Raw genomic sequence first — 23,026 nt, 5'->3', positions numbered from 1 at the left:
TATTGTATTTATTTATTCTTGCTTATTTAATAAGTTTTATTCTGTGTCTGTGCTTCATTCTCATGTTGACTCACTTTTCTTTGATGTTAGTGAAATTGAACATCTCCCATTGCCTTGTTTGCTATTCATATTTCTTGTGTGAATTGTACTTTGGCTATTTATTTATTGGGATAAAACTACAAACTCTTCCTAAATATAGGGATTACCCCTCTTTGCAAATGTTTTCCTAATATTATAATTCTCTTTTATATGGCTTTATTAAATTTTGTTGTACATATGGATATTTTGTGTTGTTAAAGCTGACCATTTTTTCCTTTCATGTGTATTGTTTCAATTCTTTGAAAGTTATCTTTCTTCTATAGTATTGATAAAGAGTCCTTTGGAGGTTTTTTCTGCTAGTTTTTCTATTTTATTTTTATTTTTCATTATAGCATCCGTGTGTAGTTGTGTTGGTATAAGTTGGAGGTTGGTATTTGGTTTCAATTAATTAAATTTTCTCCGTATTGCCGCTCAGTTATCTCAATAACAGTTATTGAATAGTGCTTCTTTCCTCCTTGTTTCACAATATCTATTATTTAGTGAATTCTTATATATTATTTATTATTTTTTGTAATACATTGTGATATCTGATTCCTTGCTCTTCTCTATAAAAGAATATTCTTCATGGTCTCATACATTAATTTTTCCAAATTAATTTCAGAAGAGTTTGTTTCTCCCTTTTATTTTCCAATTCATGTTATACCACACAGAACGGTTTATGGCCAGCTCCTTTTATGAACTTTTGTGTTTCAGTATTTCTGCTGCCTTAGAAAATCTGTATTCCGCAAAGCACATCTTTTGTTCTTCATTTTCCTCCCCATTTTTTTTAGGGAGCAGATGCTGCTGTGTCTCTGTGACAAATAGCCCTTCTTCTCCAAAGTAATGGTTAATTACTCCTACATCCCACCTGCCACCCCACCTCAAACAAGGAACAGAGATTTCTGTATTGAAATGTATCTATGATATTTTCAGTATTTTTAGTGTTTAATTGGGAGTCTTTCCAGGAAAATGGAGCTTTTCATTATCTTGCAAATAATTTTTTGATCTATATGTGTTAAAGAATGTATAAAATGAATAGAACTCCGGAGGGCCAATAACACCTGGCATTTAAATTATGGCAGTTTAAGGGAAAGGAGCATGGGGATGGGCCAGGGAATAAAGAATCTAGGATGCACTGATCCAAACTATATGTACTTAGAATACAATTTCTTATAAGGACAGTAGGATGGAGAAAATTTAGAATTCAAAGAATGCACACGCCAAGGGTACAGGCAGTGTAGCTCTTATAGATTGTCCTGAAGAATACTGACCAAATCTATGAAGGACATGGCCACCAAGACACTCTTGTAGGCACATGAAACTGAGACAGGAAAATAGGCACAATTAATTGAGTCTTGCTCTCCCTTTATCCATTCATTCATTTATTCATCTAACAAATATTAATTACACTAATTACTCAAAATATCTCTGTTTCCCCTTTATGTATTTGCACCCATTTCTTTTAATACTTTTGTATCTTGACAATATATTTGTTTATGGACAAGTTGAACAGATCAAAATGTAAGACATGATTATAACACCAATCCAAGGATGAACATTATCATATAATAATCCAAAACTCTTCTAATGCACTGTTTGCACTGACTTTTCGGTAACAAGAAAGAAAGAGATAATTTCCATTCTTTTTATAAATGACTCTTTTCTGATTTTTTGGCTCTGAAAGAAATACAAAAATGGTAAATGTCAGTGTAATAATTCAACCAAAACTGTCTTTCTGATATTTGAAAGAAAATTCTAACTTTCAGCATAAGTTGTTACATTTCTGTATCTCCAGTTTTGCCACTGAACTTTCATACTTTGGGATTTTTCACCAGCTGCTTTGCAGTTAGGTCTCACGGAAAGAGAAATCAATGACTTGCTTCGGGGGATACACCGAATTCAAACTCTTCAACAAAGAACGGAGGACGAAAATGCACATATTGGAGAAGCTGAGTGCATTAAACAGAAAGAAATTGGTTCAGATGATATCTGCTCTATTTGTCATGAAGTATTTTTAGAGAAAAAGCTCCCTGTCACCTTTTGCAGGTGACATGTTTTTTTCTTTAGATTCTAAAAACTTATGGGGGATGGCCCAGTGGCGCAAGCAGTTAAGTGCTCGCGATCTGCTGCAGTGGTGCGGGGTTCGCCAGTTCGGATCCCGGGCGTGCACTGACACACTACTTGTCAAGCCATGCTGTGGCGGCGTCCCATATAAAGTGGGGGAAGATGAGCACGAATGTTAGCCCAGGGCCAGTCTTCCTCAGCAAAAAGAGGAAAATTGGTAGATGTTAGCTCAGGGCTGATCTTCCTCACAATAAATTAATTAATTAATTAAAAAATAAAAATAAAAACTTCTGAAAAAATTCTAATTTAATGTTTGTAATTGATTATGTTATGAGACATGTTGATAGAGAAACAATAGGTTTAAGCAATTATATTTAATTGGCCTTCTTTTGTTTCCTAATGCATCTGTTGTGGGAGGTCCTGTTCTTAGTCTACATGTTTCTGGGCTGCCTCTTAAAGGGTGAAAATTAAAACTTCACTCAATTCCTCTTTCCACTTTAGTTATTAAAGTTATTAAAGTGAGATAATTTTTACTTTTATACACATGAATAAATGCCATAACTTAGAGTAGTTACAGAAAGTTTCCTGAAAGTAAAGATTAATTTACCTTAAAACTATAAAAATTCTTTTTGGTTTTTTAAAACTCTATCTTTAAACTTAAATAATTCAAAGTTTCACCAAATGTTTATTGAGAATGTAATATTTATATCATGCTTCAAGGCACTGTAAAGTTGGACTTGGAAAAATTTGGGCAATCATTTGCTATTAAACTTTTTCATTCTTTTTTTCTCCTGATTATTAGCCAAAATTCTCATCCACATTGTAGTTTTTCATGTGGCTGTGCTTCTATTGCATAGTTTAAAATTATTAACTATTTCCCAAAATATTATTTCTCTCAGCAGATATTTACTGGGTACTACCACACGTTGTGTGATTTCTGGAAAAATAAGGTGACATCTCTGCTCTCCGTGATGCATTCTGTTTAAGAAATAATTATTGTTATAATTTTTCATTTTATCAAGACTGTATTCATTCTCACTTTTAAAATAAAAATAATTTAATAATTCAAAATCTTTTACCAGCATTTCATTGGAATAGAGTATTTGTTTGGAATTCTGGTGTACTAAATTAAAGATTATAGATTTATAGTGTTTAGAAAAGATAAACAGATAAATAGAAAAGATAGTGTTTATGTATGTAATCAAGCTATGTTTTGGAAAATCAGTTCAGAATATATTTTTATGGTAGCACAGAAAATTGTATTTATACAAATATATGTATATAACTTCACTGTATACAAATTGGTAAACTTGAATTTTATTTCTAACAGGTTTGGCTGTGGAAATAGTATTCATATAAAATGCGTGAAGATCTTAGCTAATTTTCAGAATATGACATCGAACACTTCCATGTTGAAATGTCCTCTGTGTAGGAAAGAGTTTGCACCATTAAAACTTATTTTAGAGGAATTCAAAAACTCTAGCAAACTTGTGACTGTAGCTGAGAAAGAGCGACTAGACAAACACCTTGGAATTCCCTGTAACAACTGTAAACAATTTCCAATTGAGGGGAAATGTTATAAGTAAGTGTCATCAGTAAAATTATAAACCTGTATTCTAACTTTTTTTTTTAACTTTAGGAAACTTTGAGCATTAGAGTACCAGTCTTCTAGGCTGCCATCTTCCTCCTTTATGTAGTGTGTTTGCCTTAAGTCAGGGCTGCTTACTTAGAATTACCAGACTGGTGATCTCTGCCAGCCCAGTACCTCAAGAACTCCAGTTGTTATATTTTCTTCACTTACACAAAAGTATTGGCTTTGTACTCCAGTCTAGACTGAGAGTCTGAAGTAGCATCCTATCCTCGAGGCTCTGGACATAGGCTTTGTTGCTTTGGCCAAGATAAATTTCCAAGCTCAGAGCCCTGCTAGACCTCTCACCCCTGTAACTTTCTTTAAACCACCAATGAGATCATGGCCAGAAACTCCTAGGACTGAGCCAGAAGGATATTGACTAGATCGACTGAACATTTAATTGAGTTCCCTCTACTCCATATTGCAATGAGTACATGTTTTGTTTCCTTTCGTATCTTATATCTCAACAAAAACAACAAGAAGATACAGGCATACCGCATTTTATTGCACTTCGCTTTGTGCACTTCACAGATATTGTTTTTTTTTACAAATTGAAAGTTTATGGTAACCCTGCATCAAGCAAGTCTATCGGCGCCATTTTTCCAACAGCATTTGTTTCCTTCGTGTCTCTGTGTCACATTTTGATAAGGTATATTCATTGTTTCTTTAGATATAATGCTGTTGCACACTTAATAGACTACAGTATAGTGTAAGTATAACTTTCATATGCACTGGGAAACCAAAAAATTTGTGTGACTAGCTTTTTTGCAATAGTCGCTTTATTGGGGTCGTCTAGAACAGAACCTGCAATATCTCCGAGGTGTGCCTATACTTATTAGAGAAAACAATTTTCATTACTTTTGTGAGTAATCCCCAAACTTTCCCACAATTGCCACAATAAAACATCAATTAATTGTTATGCTTAGAAAATTGTATTTTCTCAATTAAAATTTGAGGTTAACTGTATATTTAAGAAAAAAATATTTTGTTTCAATCTTTGTTAAATATTTTTCTAAAATGTTTACTTTTCAGTCTTCTTGGAATAACATTATGATGAGCCCAATTAATATATTTTTTTAAAACCCTCTCATAAGACCATAAAACTTTTTTGTCATTCCCAACAGCAAATGATATCTTTCTCTTGTGAACTGTTTTAGTCCTTTGTTTCCTCTGTGTGTCACAGAGAAGAAAATCAACCAGAGCGCCATTAGCAAAAGTCTTCATTGGAAAGTGGCTGGCCCAAGAAGGCTCCAAAGGAGCGTTTAACTTGAGGAAGAAGGGCAGAATTTTTATAGAAGTTTAGTAGAAGGTGTTCAGCTAGTTTCGGGAATGTTTGTTAAAGAGGGTTCTGGGGAAAGGAAAGATTGGTCTTTGGGATTGGCAGCCGTTGTTGGGGCAATTTAAATTTTTTCAAGAGGGGTGGATAAGAACTGGTAAGGGGCTAAGGTAACAAGTGAAAGAGGGGGTTGAGAGGAACAGCTGTGGAGGACAAGGACACGGAAGAGCCACGGTGTAACATTCTCGGTCCTCGTAGTCACGTATTCCTCAAATGGTTATTGTGTGCTTTTGGTAGATTATCTCAAATCTTGCTTTTAAGTATTTTGTTCACGACGGTGCACGCCTCTGTCATTCTGAGCTTTCTGATTGATCTTTCTGTCCTCGTGGATGATTCTTCCTACTACCCCTCAATACAGGCATCTCCACTGTTCTGTTCCCTGCCCACTGCTCTACACTCTCCTTTGAGAATACTTCTCTATGAGCTTGGCTCACAGTTTTTCACCTCTGTAGCAATCTTCTTTTACAAATTAAAGAATGCATTTCCAACGTTTGTGACTTCGCCCTCCTTCCATTCCCTCAAATACTGACATTTCAGTCATTAGGCTGCAAAACTGCTTCCAGAAATTTTAGGAGTAGATTGAGCAGGAGACAAGATAAACTAGAAAGCTTTTCAGTTCTTCTTCATTCAAGTTCACAATGCAGCTACTCATCTTTTGAGAAGTGAATTCTAAAAATATCATATATATGTATATTAAAATATAGAGATGCTTAACTTTTTTAGCCCAGCATATTTTGATGTGTCAAAGAAAGTGCACCATTGCTCTGATTGATTGATATTATTAAGAATCTTCCCTGTATGTATAAATAGTAATAATGAATAAATTAGCACTTGCTGCTAAGATGTCTGAAAAACATATTTTCCAAAATTTCTCATGGAAATAGTCTTCTAATCTTTGATAATTTGAGTAAGAATATAAGTTCATTTGATTACTGCTCAAAATATTATTTGTTTGGTGAATATTGCTGCAAGTAAATTAAAATCTCTGCTTTGGAAAAATTTTTATAAATGATATAAGTTTGAGATGAGCTTCTGTGGAAAGTGAAGTTTTTTTAGATTTATCAATAGTTTTTATTGATAAATTTTTATACATATAGGTTTTTCTATTTTGAGAGAAAAAAGAGAGAATAGAATACAATTCCTGTTTATAAGAAGTATTCTGCTAAGTATAACTCTAGCTTTCATGAAACAATTGGAAAACACAATTGGATAATCAAATGGTAGAATATCTAATGGGCTGCAGATCCTATAGGAATTTAGAGAAAGGTAAACGAAAGCTCAAGTACTTCAGGAAGACATCATGGAAGGGATGTGTAGTAGGCAAAATAATGCTGTCACAAACACATCCACAGTTTTACGCTGGGAATCTGTATGTTAGGTTACATGTCATAGGAGAATTAAGGTTGCAGAGATGGAATTAAGGTTGCTAATCACCTGACCTTGAAATAAAGAGATTATCCTGGATTGCCTGGGCCCAGTGTAATCACAACAGTTCTTAAAAGTGGAAGAGGGAGGCAAAGAAGAGAGTAAGAGGGAAATGTGACTGTGGAATAAAGGCCCAGAGAGATGTTGCACTACTTGTTTTGACGATGGAGGAAAGGGCCATAAGCTAAGCTCTCGAAGATGGAAAGGGCAAGGAAACAGATCTCCTCTAAAGCGGCCAAAAAAAAATGTAACCCCGCGGACCCCTTGATTTTAGCCCATTGAGCCCCATGTCAGACATCTATCCTATGAAATTTATAAGATAATAAATTTGTGTAGTTTAAGCTGCTAAATTTGTTGTAATGTTACTGAACCAAGTGTCACCTCCTGGTGTGTTAAATAAGACTCTACACCAGTGGAAGTTGTCTCACAAAGTAAAGTGTATTTGCAGCAAATAGGAGGACATGAGGAATCATTTCCAGAGTCATGGCGTCCCCAAACAAAGGGAAGCAGGAAATTTTATCTGGTTGGGAAATGAATATTCAAAAGGGAGAGGTGGCTATTCACTTGCACAGGCTCATTTGGAGAACATGCTTCCACATAATGGGGCCTAAACTCCTCCTGGAGAGATCTTTGCATTAAAAATAAGGCAAAGGTCATGGGCATAGCTTTTGTGGTGAGGCTTGGTCAGTTTCAGGATGGCTGGTGGTTACATCTCCTTAACATACAAAAGGAAAAGAAACAACTTGGAAAAACAGTTAATTGCTTCTAAACTCACTCTTGAGGTTCTCGAGGCACCTAGTCGGTGACAGTAATTTATTATAGTAGCAACAGGAAACTAATATAGGAAGAGACTTAAGGTAGGCCTTGTTATATCTGCACAGTTCCCAGGAAAGTTTGGCTAAAATTTTTCACCAAAAACATCAAAATAATCGGATGTTTTTCTTGTATGTTTTGGTGTTTTGTATCTTTAGGTGTACCAAATGTGTAGAATATCACTTATGCCAAGAATGTTTTGATAGCTGCTGCCATCCTTCTCACCCATTTACATTTCGTGAGGTACAGTATCCATCTTGAATTTCATATAGTGTTTGTATTTGTCCTGTTGTAAATCTAAGTAAAGTAAATCTAAGAATAATAAGAATATATAACACTTTGTAATAGAGCTGATCGTTTTTAGTAAAAATCTAAGACCATATTTTTAGGAAAACTCTTTTTCATAGGGACGTACAAGGCAACTAGTTCTCACGTTGGTAATTTATAAAATCCAGCACAATAACAAACATCTGATGACGTTATACATAAATCTTAAAGACAGGAATTGCAGCCATCAAACTTGAAAATTCATTTTTAAAAAAGATCTCAACATTACAAATTAACACTGACACCATTTCTGGTTTTAAAATTTCTTACATTGACAATAATGAAACTCATGGAATTTTATGCAAACGTTTGAACTGTACCCTTAAAAAATAAGAATCTTCTGGTGCTAAAGAATAATGCTACCTTCTACTTACCACATGAGGTGAAATATCCACAATTACCATTATTGATTAATATTTTTACCTTAAAAAGTAATGTTAGTATAGTAGCTGTGCAATAGTATATTAGACTCACTAATAATTTGAAAATCCTTTAAGGTGGTAAAAAATAGGTATGTTTAAAAACTATGACTCTTTATTATTCACATTATTATGTTATTGACATGCAGCCTACTAATTTTAATCCACGAAATAAAAATTTCCATGATTTGCAAAGTAACATCTACTTTTTACCTATTACAGAAGAGAAATCAAAGATGGAAATCACTAGAAAAAAGATCAGATGAAATTATAAAATGTAGAGATATTAAAGACGAGGAAGAAGAAAACATGCCACATTTTCAAGAAAAGCAGGGGTGAGATTCTCAGTGAAATTTACATTTCTTGTATGACTTGGGATATTTAGATAATTTTTCAGTGTGAATAAGTTTTATTCATTTCTTTATTCAATAAATATACATTGAGCACTTATTATGTACTAGGTTGCCCTAGAGTATGCAAGTGAAGAGCAAGCCTCTGGAGTCAGACAGTCTGAAACCAATCCTAGTTCAACCACAAGTTGGCTATATGGCTTTTGGGCTAATTATTTCACTTATCTCTGCCAAATTTTCTTCATTTTTAAAATGGGGATAATTATAAAAGCAGCCTCAGGAATTTTGTGAGTATGAAATGAGTTAATACACACTTTACATATTCAAATAATGTCGTCTGTTATTATTATTAATTCTACCAGAGATTGTACTAGGTATTAGGGAGGTAGTAGTTTCCTCAGTAATTAAATGATCATCTAAATAAATGTAAAATTAGAACTGATATAAGTTATAAAAAGAAAAAATATAGTGGGATTTGATATTTCCTTTGAAGTAATTGGCCTCTAGGGGAAGGAAGTCTTTTCTGCCTCATTCCCTCTCTCTTCCACCCCCAGGGAGGACAAGTGCTGAGCGGATTGGTTGTATTTCAGAACACTGATTGGGCTATTGTCATAAGTATGAACTTTTGTCATAGTCCTTATCAATTAAAGAACATTAAACATACTGTGTATTATTAATGTATTAGGTACACTATAAAACATACAAAAGAGATCATTTAAAAGGATGGGATAGGGCTGGCCCCGTGGCTTAGCGGTTAAGTGCGCACGCTCCGCTACTGGCGGCCCGGGTTCAGATCCCCTGGCGCGCACCCACACACCACTTCTCTGGCCATGCTGAGGCCGTGTCCCACATACAGCAACTAGAATGATGTGCAACTATGACATACAACTATCTCCTGGGGCTTTGGGGAAAAAAAAATGAGGAGGATTGGCAATAGACGTTAGCTCAGAGCCAGTCTTCCTCAGCAAAAAGAGGAGGATTAGCATGGATGTTAGCTCAGGGCTGATCTTCCTCACAAAAAAAAAAAAAAAAATGGGATAAAATTGAAATTATTAAAAAAAATAATAATTTCAATGAATTAACCTCCCCAAAATTTTGCTCATATATTTATATATTATATATACATGTTTCCATCCAACCCAGTGGATATTTAGCCTGTGCCCTGTGGGTACTCCACCCTCCCAAGACCACAGCTCTTGTAGAAGGTAAAATGCCTTGTGGGTATAAAATGAGCCTATACAAAGGCTCTGCAGCTCCATTTCCCCTGGCCCTGGCTGGGTATCACACTTCAACCTATTAGACTGATAAATTATGTGACAAGGGTTTAGGAGATATTGTAGGGGGAAACAAGAGAACATTAGGGGTAGAAGGACATTCTAGGCAGGGAAAGGGGAATAAATAAAAGGAGAGCATTTCAAGCTAAAAAAAAAAGTGGTTAACAACCTTAAATAATAATAAAAATACACAGGTGTTGTTTTTTTTTTTTGGTTGACAATCAGATGACCTTGGTAAAAGCAATTTCTGTAACATGATGGAAGTATATCTGTAGAGTAAAGTATAAACTTTTCCGAAGAATACCTATGAACTTTGTTCTAAATGACTTTTGAATAATAGGAATGCATCTAACCTTTTAACCAGGATTTTGTTTTTAAATATTTGTTTTATCCATTGCTAATGCATCAAACAGCAGTTAATTTACATTGTATGATCTTAGTTATGTTGGTTGGTGCTGTTAGATTCATATTAACATGGTCTAACAATACTGAAGTGGTAAGTATATACCCCAAGGAAAACAAGTTTCCTTATAGATTATGATCTACCAATTCATCATAGTAACCTGGAATATTTCATGTAGCTTACCATGCACCTTACTTCCTACCAGATGGCAGTGTGAATTGGGTTGTATTTTTGTAAACACAAGCTTAAGTGTTGGCTCAGACTGAAATAATTTGAGTATATGGTTCTCATCAAAATTCTGTTCTGATTTCATTGACGTGAAAAAGTGCAAATCAAAAAATTTCAGGTTAGTATTACTTGAAGTGACTAAATTAAATTTTGTTCTTTATGAAGTTGATGTTGAAGTTGGATCCACCTTGTTCAGGATCAATACAATAGTTTTTCTTTTACTTTATCATGTGTGGGATTTATTATCTTCAGTTCAAGAAAACATTGGGTTGGTTTACATTATTTATATGGAGGTTATTACCTGTGCTATTGATTACTTCCTGATCTGTAATCACATATGAACATCCATGTCTCTCTGCTTATTCTCATTCAGCCAGGTTTACACACCAAAACATGTGGTGAAGTCACTGCCTCTCTTACTGATTACAAAGAGTAGTAAGCTGCTCGCTCCAGGCTTCCAGTGTCGACTTTGTTTGAAGGCATTTCATCTTGGTCAACACGCAAGATTGCTGCCATGTACTCACAAGGTAGAAGTCACATCATTTTAGTTTGACTTTCGCTGTAGGGCCAGTTTTCACAAATGAAGTGATGACTTAAGTCTCTTGTTTTACTTTTTAGTGGTACTATGTACAGAGATGTCCAAATTGAACAGTGTATGTAGGAGAGCTGCAGCAGAGACTATTGAGAAGGCAGCTCCGCCCACTAAGGGTGGCTTCCTGTTGATTAGGACTCATTTCTGTATATACTATCTGGAAAAGATAAAATGGCACTTTAGGTTAGATTCCTTTATCTATTTTAGTTATCAGTAAAAAGAAAAAGCTTATAGAATACTAACTTTTTAATATATTTTTGTGATTCTTTGGATGAAACAGAAATTCTTAATTTGACATAGTTAATTATTATTTCAAATGAACTTGTTACTGGACCAAGTGAATCCACTTCTTGGTGAGTTAAAATCAAAACCTACGCCAGGAATAGTTGTCACACAAAGCAAAATTTTGTTTACGGCATGCAGCAAACAAAATGGAGACCATAGGGAATAATTTCACAAACCTATGGCTCCCCAAACAAGGAGAGCGGGTGCCTTTTACTTGCAGTAGAGAACAAACATGCAAGAGGGAGTTTTGTCATTCCATGTAGAGGCGGGCAGAGGCTGGCACATGAGCAGTTCAAATACCTGCCTCCACATACATTGCATGTTATGTTAATAAGGCTTTAGCTCCTCCCAGGGTAGTGATTCTAGTACTATAATGAAGCAAAGCTTACTTTTGTACATTCTTTTGCACAGGCATTATTCCTGTAGTGTGGTTTGGGCCAATTTGAGCTGGTTTAAGCTGGTGGGTGGCTGTTCATCCCTCTGAAAAACAACTTTGAGGAACTATTAAATGTTGTTGGAACTTCCTTTAAGAAACTTGGGTCGGATAGCTGGTGACAAACTCGCTGGAATCAGTCGAACGTTGCTTGATCACTATATAGCTGGTAACCTATATGGTAAACTATATAGTTTATTTTCTGATATAAAGTTGTTCCAATAAACAAACATTTAAAGCTTTAGATTCACTCTTACTTAAAATGTCTGAAAGTTTGTTTTCTTCCCACGAATGTGATTTATTTTATATCCAACTGTCATCAGATCTATTTTCAACTCCAGTTGGTTATGACTTTTTTTATTACTTAATAATTTTCATTCATTAGAAAGCATCAGTGAAAGTAATGGCTTCAGTAAGTAGTGAGTTTTTAATGAAATTACAAAATTGATATCCATATAAGGCTTTCCATTTTAATGTTGAAAATGGAGATCAGTCCATAACCAATTCCGTTTTTGAGAGAACCTCTTCAAAATATTTCCACAAAACTTGATAAATTATAATTAGCTTCAAATTTTGCTAAATAGCTTTAATAGTAACACAATAATGAAACTGGGGGAAATTTACATAGATAATATACATTATAAACAGATACTTATATCTCTGATTAATTTATAACCTTTTTTCTTTTAAAGTTTCATAGGAAATGTATTGACAGTTGGTTATTCCACAAGTGCAATTCATGCCCTGTTGATGGACAAGTTATATATAATCCTTTAACCTGGAACAATACAGCAGTGAATGGACACGCACATCAGTCTGTTTCAAACACAGACATCACTCATCTGTTAAAACAGGAAGAACCAGAACTTTTTATTCCTGGTACTGGACTAGTCTTAAAACAAAATAGACTTGGAATTTTACCTAGTATACCTCAATGTAATTCTAAAAAGTTAAACACACCTCAAAGTCCAACAGATACCTATCAGAATATAACAATTAATGATCTATTTTCTATCAAATTAGATGATTCAAATTCAAGAAAATTAATCTATGAATATAAAATTTGCCAACATTTCCCAAGGTATCTTCAAGATTTACCCACTGGATCCTTTGAGAAAATATCATCACAAACATTTCTTCCTTCTATTGATCACAAGAATATTATATGTCCCACTGGAATGGAAAACCCTTGTATCAATGAAAAATACCACACTCATCAAAGCCAGAAGATGACCAAAGACTGTAAATGTGTTAACCACAATCTAAAGACGACTCTTGGTACTAAAATAAGAGAGGACAGCAGGAGATCCAATTCTTCACTTCCAGAAGATTTAAATCTCATTGTCAATTGGGGTACAACTAAACTTAGTTTGTCTAAAAGGCATAATAATTGTACGGGGAAAATTAGACAAAAATGTAGTCATCTATCAAGAAGGCCTATATCTTACCCTTTAAATACAGAAAGTACTGAGCTATCTTTAATATTGGAAGGAGTTCAGTTATGAAAATGTATTTTTGATTAACATCAGAAAATATTTGAATATTGAACATAAAAATGTTTTATGTAGAACATAAAAACACTGTATACTCTTGACAAACGTATATAAAATTCTCTATTGTTATTTTGCATACTCGTCTATGAATAACTATGCTTAAAGGAAATGATCCCATTCCTTATAAAACTTAAAGCATTAGGTGTCTCAATGATATGTTCAGGATTTTATGAATTATAAATAATTTTTAGAACTTTTATATCTGATTTTACACTAATTAAAATAATTATTTTTAAGAAAAGAAAATAGATTTTCCTTGCATTGAGTCACCGTTTTCAGACATTCCACTTGATAACATATAACATGCAGAGATTCTCTCTGGGTACTTATGTCTTTTTTGCATTTTCTTGCATTGATAATCACCACAAACCTATAGGAAAATCCAGATGGCGGTTTTCTTTTTTACTTTATTTCTTTAAAGAAATTTTCTTATACATGAAATTAAATATACTTACAATGCTATAAGCTATGCCACCATAGCTTTTTATACCATTTATAATGGTTTTACTGTTTTATTTTCAAGAAACTTATAAGTACTACTGAATTTCTTGATAGAGTCAATATTAAAGGATCTGTTTTTTAGAACTGGCTCTATCTCCAAAATAACTAACCATTGTTTCAAAATGTTCATTTGAATAATATAACCCTTAGGTTCTTATTTTTTTTTAAATTTTATGGCTCAGCAGCTATTTAAATTTTATTATTTTTTTAAAAAGCATTGATGATTTCATCATTGATTTTTATTATCTATAACAAGGAAAAAACCTCACATAATATTTGTCATGATGATAATGGAATACATAGTTCTATGAAACAAATCTTGAATCTGTGAAGCAGAGAAAGTTCTTTGCCAATAGCATGTGAATTTAAAGAAATGATTAATTAAATTGAGGTTAATCGAAAACAGAAAGTAATTACTAAAATGTAGGTCAGACACAGTAACTGAGAGTTAATTAGAACGTGAGCTGGATTTAAAAAATGAATGGAAAGTTTGGCTTGTTTCTGATATATAAGTGGAGGGCCAAATATGTTTGTCAGCAATCCATGATTTTATCAGCTTACTTTTTTTGTAAGGTAAGGTGAAGGAAACTGCAAAATAACTTTCCAATTAATCAAATATTACTTATGTTCTAATAGATATTACACTCTCTTTTTTAAAAGGATTCTTCAAAAAAGCATAGAAAATGCTTTAGAAAATAAAACATATGAAAGAGCTATAAAAGGATAATAAGAAATTGGGATGCTAGTAGAGAAAAACAATGATGCTAAAATTCATTTTTCAGTTAGAAGAAAGGTATAATATGGACACTATTCCTATATTACTCAAATTTATTAATGATTTTTCTGCAATTATTATTTGTTTTATTATTGTAGTAGTATACTATGCCCGAAATACCCTACCCACGATTATAAAAGGAGAGTAGATATCAACCACTAGAGTAAAAATTTCTTATGACTATCTGAACAAGCTTTGCCCAGAAAGAGGGATGTGAATTACATGACAAAGTTGGGGAGGTTAAATAGTTCTTTGGTTTGTTATTTATTAGACAAAATAAATTTCACAAAAGATGTCTGATTTCTAAGAATAAAGGTCACCCTATTTATGAGGAAGAAGAAATGGCCTGAAATTAACATAATACAGACTCCTGAGCAGTGGTGAATGACCTGGTAGGTTGGTCACAGGCTTAGAAGAAGATTGAAAGACTGCAGACAAGCAAGTTAGGTGTGGATGGACATATGAGTGAGAGCACCGCCAAAAGCTCCACCCATTGGGAGAATTTTCTGTCACTGCTGTCTTTTAAGGCCACTCCTAGTGAGGCTACAGGCAGTTGGCCATCCATTTTCGATTTGTACCCATATACCCAGCCAACTCATCCAAAAACCAAGACCAGGTTTTTTGCTCTGTCAGCTGGTCATAGGTATTAGCCAAAGGAGAGGCACTGCTCTAACATTATCCAACATTGCTGGATAACATGGAGGTCTGGCTCTCTGCTCATGTAGCTTGCATTCTGATACTGCTCATATCAGTCTGACTGTACCACTTTCATATTATGATGGATTGGTGCTGGGCCCAACCAACTTTATGATGTGATGTGATGTGACAAACCCCATCTCGTGATGGGCATTTGTGAATACGTGATCAATCAATTGGTGTCCCATGGTCAGAGGCTCCAACTCTACCAGAGCATGCCATGAGTTGTTTTTCAAAAGGCAAATTTCATAGCATTGCTGCAAAACCTCTGGAAGCCACATGTGATTCCCCGACTTGGACTTGCCACAAACTCCACAGGTCATCTTTACCCATCACCAATGCCTCTAATAACACAGGGTCTTCCAGGTTGTATGGCCCAAGCAGCAGAGCTGCTTACACCACAGTCTAGACCTATGGCAGAGCTCTTTCCTGCTCTGGGTCCCACCAAAGCTGGCAGCCCTTAGTGTCATCCAGCATGTGGGCCACAGCAGTATTCCCAGATGTGGAATAGTGGAATATGCTGCCTCCATTACTCACAGACACCAACCAGGTGTTAAGCTTCCTTTTCTTGTTGTGGGAAGTACAAGATATGATAATTTGTCTTTTATTTTGGAGTAGATATCCTGGCATGCCTCTGTCCATAGAAACCCTAAAAATTTTACTAACGAGAAGGCCCTGAATCTTTGTGGGTTTATCTCCCATCTTTGGGAGCACATGTGTTTTATCAAGGAACATGATAGCAGTTTCTTGCTTATCTGGCCTAATTAACATAATGGCATTGATGTAGTGAATCCATGTAATGTTCTACAGGATGTTCAAATGAGGGCAGGAGAGTTAAAGCTCCCGGGCAAAAGTATAAATGTATATTATTTCCTATTCCATGTGAATGAGAACTCTTTCTGATCCTCTTTTCTCCCTGGAATAGAAAAGATGCATTCATCATATCAGTAGTTTTGTTTTTTTTTTTTTTTTTGCTGAGAAAGATTCAGCCTGAGCTAATATCTGTTACCAATCTTCCTCTTTTTTTTGCTTGAGGAAGATTGGCCCTGAGCTAACATCTATGCCAATCTTCCTGTATTTTTTATGTGGGTCACTGCCACAGCATGGCTGACAAGTGGTGTAGGTCCACACCCGGGATCCCAGCCCATGAACCCAGGCCACTGAAGCGGAGCATGCCAAACTTAACCACTAGGCCACAGGGCCAGCCCCCCAGTGGCTTTATATTGTGTACCTGAGGACATGTTGATCTCCTCTAGCAAAAATATCACATCTGGCACAGCTGCTGCAATCGAGATTACTACTTCGTTGACTTTGCAGTTGTCTGCTGTCATCTTCCTAAGATTCTTGCAGTTTTCGCAGGGCCATAATGGTGAATTACATGGAGATTTGATAGAGATCAACACCTCTGCATCCTCTAGATTCTTAATGGTGGCACTCACTTCCACCATGCCCCTTGGGATGTAGTATTGTTTTTGATTTATTATCTTGGCTGAGTTTGGCAAACAGTTTTTAAAGCTTCCACTTGGGTATGATTATCCTTATCCCACAAGTGAAGAACTCAGTGTGGGACTTGTGCTAATTATTTAGTATATTATTCTCAATTATACTTTCAAAGACTGGGGAAATAACTGCTGGATGGATCTGAAGAAATAGTGGAGATATCACAAGCCAGATGTTTCTCAGGACTCCGTTTGTTACCTGGCCCCCATATGCCTCTAATAGAGGGAACATAATAATGCTTCAAGTTTCTGAGTATCACTGTCAGTTCAGACTGTGTCCAACAGTCCTCAAATTGTTTGGCTATTCCACTTTCCCCAACACATAGTACTAGGATGACCAACTCATCCCAGTTTGCTTAGGACTTTCCCAATTAAAAAAAAAAAAAATGTCTGAGCCAGCCCCAATGGCTCCAAATCTTCCCCCGCAAAAAAAAAAAAAACAAGTCCCATGTTCCAAGAAGTCCTCAAGTTCTGGGAAAACGGGGATGACTGGCCATTCTGATAGTTACCCAAGTAAAGGACTTTTGGGGAAGGAGCGGGGATATCATTACTGATTATATTTGCTATGTGATTGCAATTTCCTTCCTACTAGTGACTTAGCCTCCTCTTCAATCAGTGGGTTCTGGCTCTGAAAACTACCTTAAATCCAGACACTTGGCACTGCATTGTGGCTTTTACTTAGGGCAATTGCCCTTGGCCTCCTGCTCATCCATCCTTGATTTCTCGTGATAGCAAGCTGAATAGAATATGCTTGTTGAACTCCCATCTATTTTGCCCCTACTGACCTCTGATTAACTATCTACATCTCTTGGGTCAGGCCTCCTGGCTGCTACTCTAACCCTGCCGCTTATTATAATAATGTCATCCACCTGGATTTTGGCAGCTAAGTGCTACCACCTGGCCTTTATTTGGACCCAGTTATCCCCAGTGCTATCAGGGAGCTTAGTAGTAAGAGCCTTTCCTACCACCAGCCCTGGGTTATAGAAGAGGGCCACCACCAAACTTTTAGTAATGCTGGTGCCCCAGACTGGAACAACATTTATGGTTTTGGTAAAGTGTATTTTACAGGCCTTCCCATGGAACATAATCAGCTGGCGGGGCGACTGGTCTTACAAAGTATATTCCCTGGTCTTACAAAGTATATTCACTCCAGCGTAACAGCTTCCATGGGTTTTAAATCCCTTGGTCTACTGTCTGCTACAGTATTTTGGTATTTCAACTTCACTTAGCATTGGCCATGGCTTTTTCCATGCCTCTAGGAGTCATCTCAGCAGTGAGTATGCACCATCACCTGGAGTCTTCCCCAAGCAGTTAAATCCAATATCACTAGAAAGCTCCCAAGTCAATAAACTGTCCCTTTCCCAGTCTTGATTAAGCACTCTCAGAAGGCAGACCTACAGGTCTCTTCCAGTACCTGCCAATACACAATGGCTAGGTCTTGCAGCTTCTTTAGGGTATTAGGCTTTGTTAGCACCAGCACATCCCTGGCTGAGTTATGCTGTGACAACCTTAACTATATGCCTAGTGGCCATAACAGAAGGTAAAGGCAGATCCTGAAGGGGGCACATGATGTGGGGAGAAAACAAAACATTGACTTCAAGGAAAGGGGGTGGGCAGGCTAGCCCCCAGGTCATAGCTAACCTGCCTTGATTGGGCATTTAACCTTTACTGGAGCTCTACCATTCCATTAACTCCTGGTCCCCAGCTTCCTCTGCCTTCCTGCTGCAGGAGAATGTTTTTGTAAGCTATCAGGAAGGTCCATTGGCTTTCACGCTTGGTGTTCAATTGCCCACACATTTTCGTAATATTTTTCTAGGGTATCAATGGGCTTAACAATGGCCATCCATTCCCATTGTCCTTGTAATTAGTTTCCCAGTACCTCTCAAAGTTCTGATACTTTACACCAGATAAAACATACTTTCCTCTCCCAGTGGTATACCATCATAACTCACCAATGGAAAGAGTTTTAATAATTGGACATCCACTTTATGCCCAGGGATGTCTATGTTCCACTTCCCAATGATGGGGTCTTCATTGCCAGCTGGGCTGAAAGCAATCCATCTCCCAAAATCCAATTTATCACCTACTTTCTCAAACCCCTCTCATTACCAACTGGCATAGGTTAAGGTTATTTCTTCCAAAAGCAGATGCTTAAATAGAATTTGCTATTTATGGAGGCAATTGATCCTGTCTTTATCTAAAATTTTGATGTTTTGCTCATCATCTCTCCTCACCCTAGTCCCTTCCCTGGGGAAAGAAAACCAAATTTGGCAGAAGGAAGGGTAGAAGTGTAAAACCTTGGTCATACTCCTGCCACAATCAGTCATGGGATGGAGGCCATCCCAGGAAGGGTGTGCTCTTGGCCTATGGTACTCTGCAGCTGAGGCAGACTCTGAAGAAGCTGACAGCTGCCGGCTGTCTGCTGACTGCACTCTCAGCAGCCTAGGCAACGTGTCCTTCCTTGAAGGCCCATGTGGGCAATGCATCTCCTGTGGACCATAAGTATAGATGGAGAAAATTTTTGAATTGAAGACACATTGAGGAGATTATTGGTAAGAGAAAGAAGGAAAAAGAAGTCTAAATTCTTTTTGTGGTAGATATTACTTGTGATCACCAATATCTGGCTCCTTTCTGGTCATTTGGAAAGGACACTTCCCAGCCCCACTGTAGTCAGGTAGAGCTCTATAACTAGCTCAGATGAATGAAATGTGAGAAAAAGTGAAGGATGTCACTTCCAGCCAGAGACAGGGAAAGCTCCCACATCATCCAGTCTCTCTTCCCCAGCCACTGTATTTGGAAAACCACATGTTCCAGGTGGTACAGGAATGAAAGAGTGGAGCCTCCAATAGCCTGCATCCTTGAGGTAAGCATTTAAATGTAAATATGGAGCCCAGAAGAGGTTTGGGATGAAAATATAAATTTAGGGGTCATAGGCACATAGCCTGAAGCTGTGTGAATAGACAATATCAGCCAAGGAGTGAATATAGAGTAAATTGAGGGCATCGGACAGAGCTCTGAAGAACTCCAACATAAAAACTCAGAAAATGCACACAAAGGAGGCTGAGAAAGAGTGACAAATGTTCTAATTTGGGATCTAATAATAACTATTCTACTATCTTCATGGCACTTTTGAAGACTATATGAAATAGACCATGCTGGGTGGCCTCCACCGCTGCCGCCATCATGCCAGCCCCTCGGGTCTCGAGGAGGCCCGGTGATGCTCCAGAATGGGAGACAAGCCAATTTGGGAGCAGATTGGATCCAGCTTCATTCAACATTACTAGCAGTTATTTGATAATGACAGAACCCAACTAGGCACAATTTATATTGACGTGTCATGCCTTATGTGGAAAGGACAGCAATTCCAGGAGAAAACTGCCATTGTGGAGTTGTCTAGCCTTGCATTCCAGAAAATCCAGCACAGCACCATGGCACAGGACCATCAGCCCACGCCAGATAGCTGCATCATCAACATGGTTGTGGGCCAGCTCAAGGCGGATGAAGACCCCATCATGGGGTTCCACCAGATGTTCCTACTAAAGAACATCTAGGATGCTTGGGTTTGCACCAATGACATGTTCAAGCTCGCCCTGCACAACTTCATCTGACTTCCTCCCAGCCAGGCACTCATGCTGTTTCCTCCTCCCTCCTCTTCCCAGTACTGTTCACACTGCTCCAGATGCTCCAAATATCATATACAAATGAGCAGGGCCCCGTGGGAGTGGGTGCAGTGCGCTGCTGCTACCGACGTGTTGTGCATGATGTTTGGACGCTAGAAAGTTGCACCTGACAGAAGTTTGCGTTGTACTAGCGCATGCCTTGGAAAGACTTAAGTAATGTAAAAAGTTGTCTCCTTTTTTTAATCCACTGACAAGTTGTTCTAATAACCCAAAGAAGTGAAGGAGAAAGAAGCTGCCTCACCGCCCACATATTGATTTGTTCAGATGTTTCAATGCCTCATGATACAGTAAAACCACGAAAATTTTAAAAAAAAAAAATTTACTTAATCCTTCCTCCCTTAATATATAAGGTACCTAGGGGCAAGGACCTTGTTTTGTTCACTGTTACATGCTCAACATACAATGCTTGACATACATGAATATCCTATAATATTTGTTGAACCATTGATTTATGAAGACAAGCGGCCAGATAGGAGGCAGAAAAAAGAAAAAATATGTGGTATTAGAAAACCAAAGAAAGTAAATGTAGTCAACTAGCAGGCGTTGGTCAAGTAAGATAAGGACTGAAGAACGCAATTTTGCTTTAGCAATTGGGAGAGCATTAGTGAGCTTAGCTAGGAGAGGTTTAGTGGAGTAGTGGGAGCAAAGGCCGGATTGGATTGGGGTGAAGAGAGAATGGCAGAGGACGACATGGAAACAGGGAGTATACATAACTCAAAAACTGAGATTATCAAGGAGAGGAGAGAGAGAAGTAGCTGGAAGGGGATGTTTGTTTCAGGGATTTTTTAAAGCTGAGACTTGAACGTGTTTAAATTGAAGATACAGCTGGTATGTGATTATTGATATTATCAGATAGACACAGCTGGTGTGTGTGATAATTGATAACAACAGAAGGATCTAGAGCACAGGTAGCAGGAGAGACTATAGTAGGATGCAGGGACATATCCACTATAACAGGAGGAAGGAGGGGGTGTTATAGATGTAGGTAGGTTTGTTTGCTGGCAGGAGGTGGTGAAGTTGCAATCTAGGTCAGCAGAGATTAAGTAAAGAATGAAGTTCAATGGGGCCGGCCTGGTGGCGCAAGCGGTTAAGTGCGCGTGCTCTGCTGCAGCGGCCCGGGGTTCGCCAGTTCGGATCCCAGGCGCGCACCGATGCACTGCTTGGCAAGCCATGCTGTGGCAGCATCCCATATAAAGTGGAGGAAGATGGGCTCGGATGTTAGCCCAGGGCCTGTCTTCCTCAGCAAAAAAAGAGGTGTATTGGCAGATGTTAGCACAGGGCTGATCTCCTCACCAAAAAAAAAAGAATGAAGTTCAAGGTCATTGAAAAGGATTAAAGAAAATTTTAGTATTTTCTTCAGAGAAATGGAAAGTGAACTGCCTAGTGAAACATGATAGAAATTCAGGCACTTTTAAGGTCCTTTTAAGTTTGTTGGCTATGAATTTATAATGTTACCAGTCCAACTTCTTTGAATGATTTCGGGCTGCACAAAGCACAAAGCAATCGATGTGCAACCACAGAGAAGTTGGAGAGTTGTATTCATTCCTGGTTGCAGTTTTGGTAGGCAGTTGCAATTAAAGGAAAATGAACAAGACAGTTTGGGGCCTCAACAAGGGAGAGATTAAAGAGATAGACTCAAAATCTAAACTAGATCAGGAGAGAACATAGGAGAAGGCTGACTCACATGGGAAAAGAAATGAGTGAATGAATCAGAGGACCAGGAATGGTCAACAGGAGGACTGAGGCAGGCAAGCTGCAAGAATAGTAAGTTTGGATCAGAGAAGGGAATGCCTGAGGAAGAGATTCCGAGGTGGGGCAGGTTTGAGTGAGGTCCCAGGTATGGCCATCAGTTGGTGGAGGTGGCAGAGAGGCGGCGGCAAGAGTGAAAACATGAAGGAAGCTGAGAAGCCCTGGTGGTGACTGGGTCAGCCTCACAGACATTCACATCCTTCCGGATAACAGGAGTTAGGGAGGAAAGAAAGTCTGTAAACCCATTGCCAAAAATCCTCAATGAGGGAGTGTCTACAAGGTCTACAGATGAGGGGGTATAAAAAGAGATGTGTAAAGAAATGGTAAACCCCTCAAGGGAACAGGCATTTTTATAATAAAGTCTGGATCTGTGATCTGAAACTGGTAACAAGTGAGAGAAAACTGACCCCACCCCCCATCCTGAGAAAATAAATCTGATTGTCTGACAGGGCTGCAGGGAAGTGGAGTCCTTAGGAGGAACACAAGTTAAGGCAAGAGGGGCGGGAGGGAATCAAATATTGTATGAAAAGTTCACAGGTGTAGGGAGCTCATGGTAGTGGAATCAGAAGTCCAGAGAGAAAAATGTCGGAGTTTGGGTTGGGAAGAGGAGTGAGTTGTTAGGGGAGAAGAAAAGAAACCAAGTATTAGAGAGGTAAGAATGAGAGGAAAGAAGACGGGACTTAACTTGAAGTGACTACGAAATGGGAATTTGAGGCAGAGAGAACAGGTCATTTCAAAGACTGTTAAGAGTTTTAGTCCCTGCTGTTAAGAGTTTTAGTCATGGCCAGGTGGAGAGACCTGCAGTTTGATGTGAGCTACAGCATTATATGTTCCTTACCCTCAGTTTCTCAGTGTCAAATTTATGAGGGCCAATCGTGTTGCCAAGTGTTGTGGCTACAAAAGCATACAGTGAGGC

General features: G+C 37.5%; 1 protein-coding gene and 1 pseudogene across 1 annotated transcript in view; both read left to right on the top strand.

The window, feature by feature from the left end:
• The window catches only part of ZSWIM2 (zinc finger SWIM-type containing 2), a 30,774-nt gene extending 17,522 nt beyond the window's left edge, over positions 1-13,252 (top strand). The window contains exons 4-10 of the mRNA XM_087434961.1: positions 1,914-2,124; positions 3,045-3,092; positions 3,473-3,724; positions 7,505-7,589; positions 8,315-8,427; positions 10,721-10,874; positions 12,350-13,252. Coding sequence (XP_087291087.1) covers positions 1,914-2,124; positions 3,045-3,092; positions 3,473-3,724; positions 7,505-7,589; positions 8,315-8,427; positions 10,721-10,874; positions 12,350-13,162 — 1,676 coding nt within the window. The 3' untranslated portion in view covers positions 13,163-13,252. The remainder of the gene's footprint in view (positions 1-1,913; positions 2,125-3,044; positions 3,093-3,472; positions 3,725-7,504; positions 7,590-8,314; positions 8,428-10,720; positions 10,875-12,349) is intronic.
• A 6,619-nt stretch (positions 13,253-19,871) lies between these two features.
• Positions 19,872-20,289, top strand: LOC101407499 (nuclear transport factor 2 pseudogene; annotated as a pseudogene).
• The last annotated feature ends 2,737 nt before the right edge of the window (positions 20,290-23,026 follow it).

This window comes from Ceratotherium simum, chromosome 9 (genome assembly GCF_057802395.1).
Source record: "Ceratotherium simum simum isolate JZ-2026a chromosome 9, ASM5780239v1, whole genome shotgun sequence".
Classification (NCBI taxonomy): domain Eukaryota; kingdom Metazoa; phylum Chordata; class Mammalia; order Perissodactyla; family Rhinocerotidae; genus Ceratotherium; species Ceratotherium simum.
The sequence above is the reverse complement of the archived record's forward strand: the minus strand, read 5'-3'. Positions and strand labels throughout refer to the sequence as shown.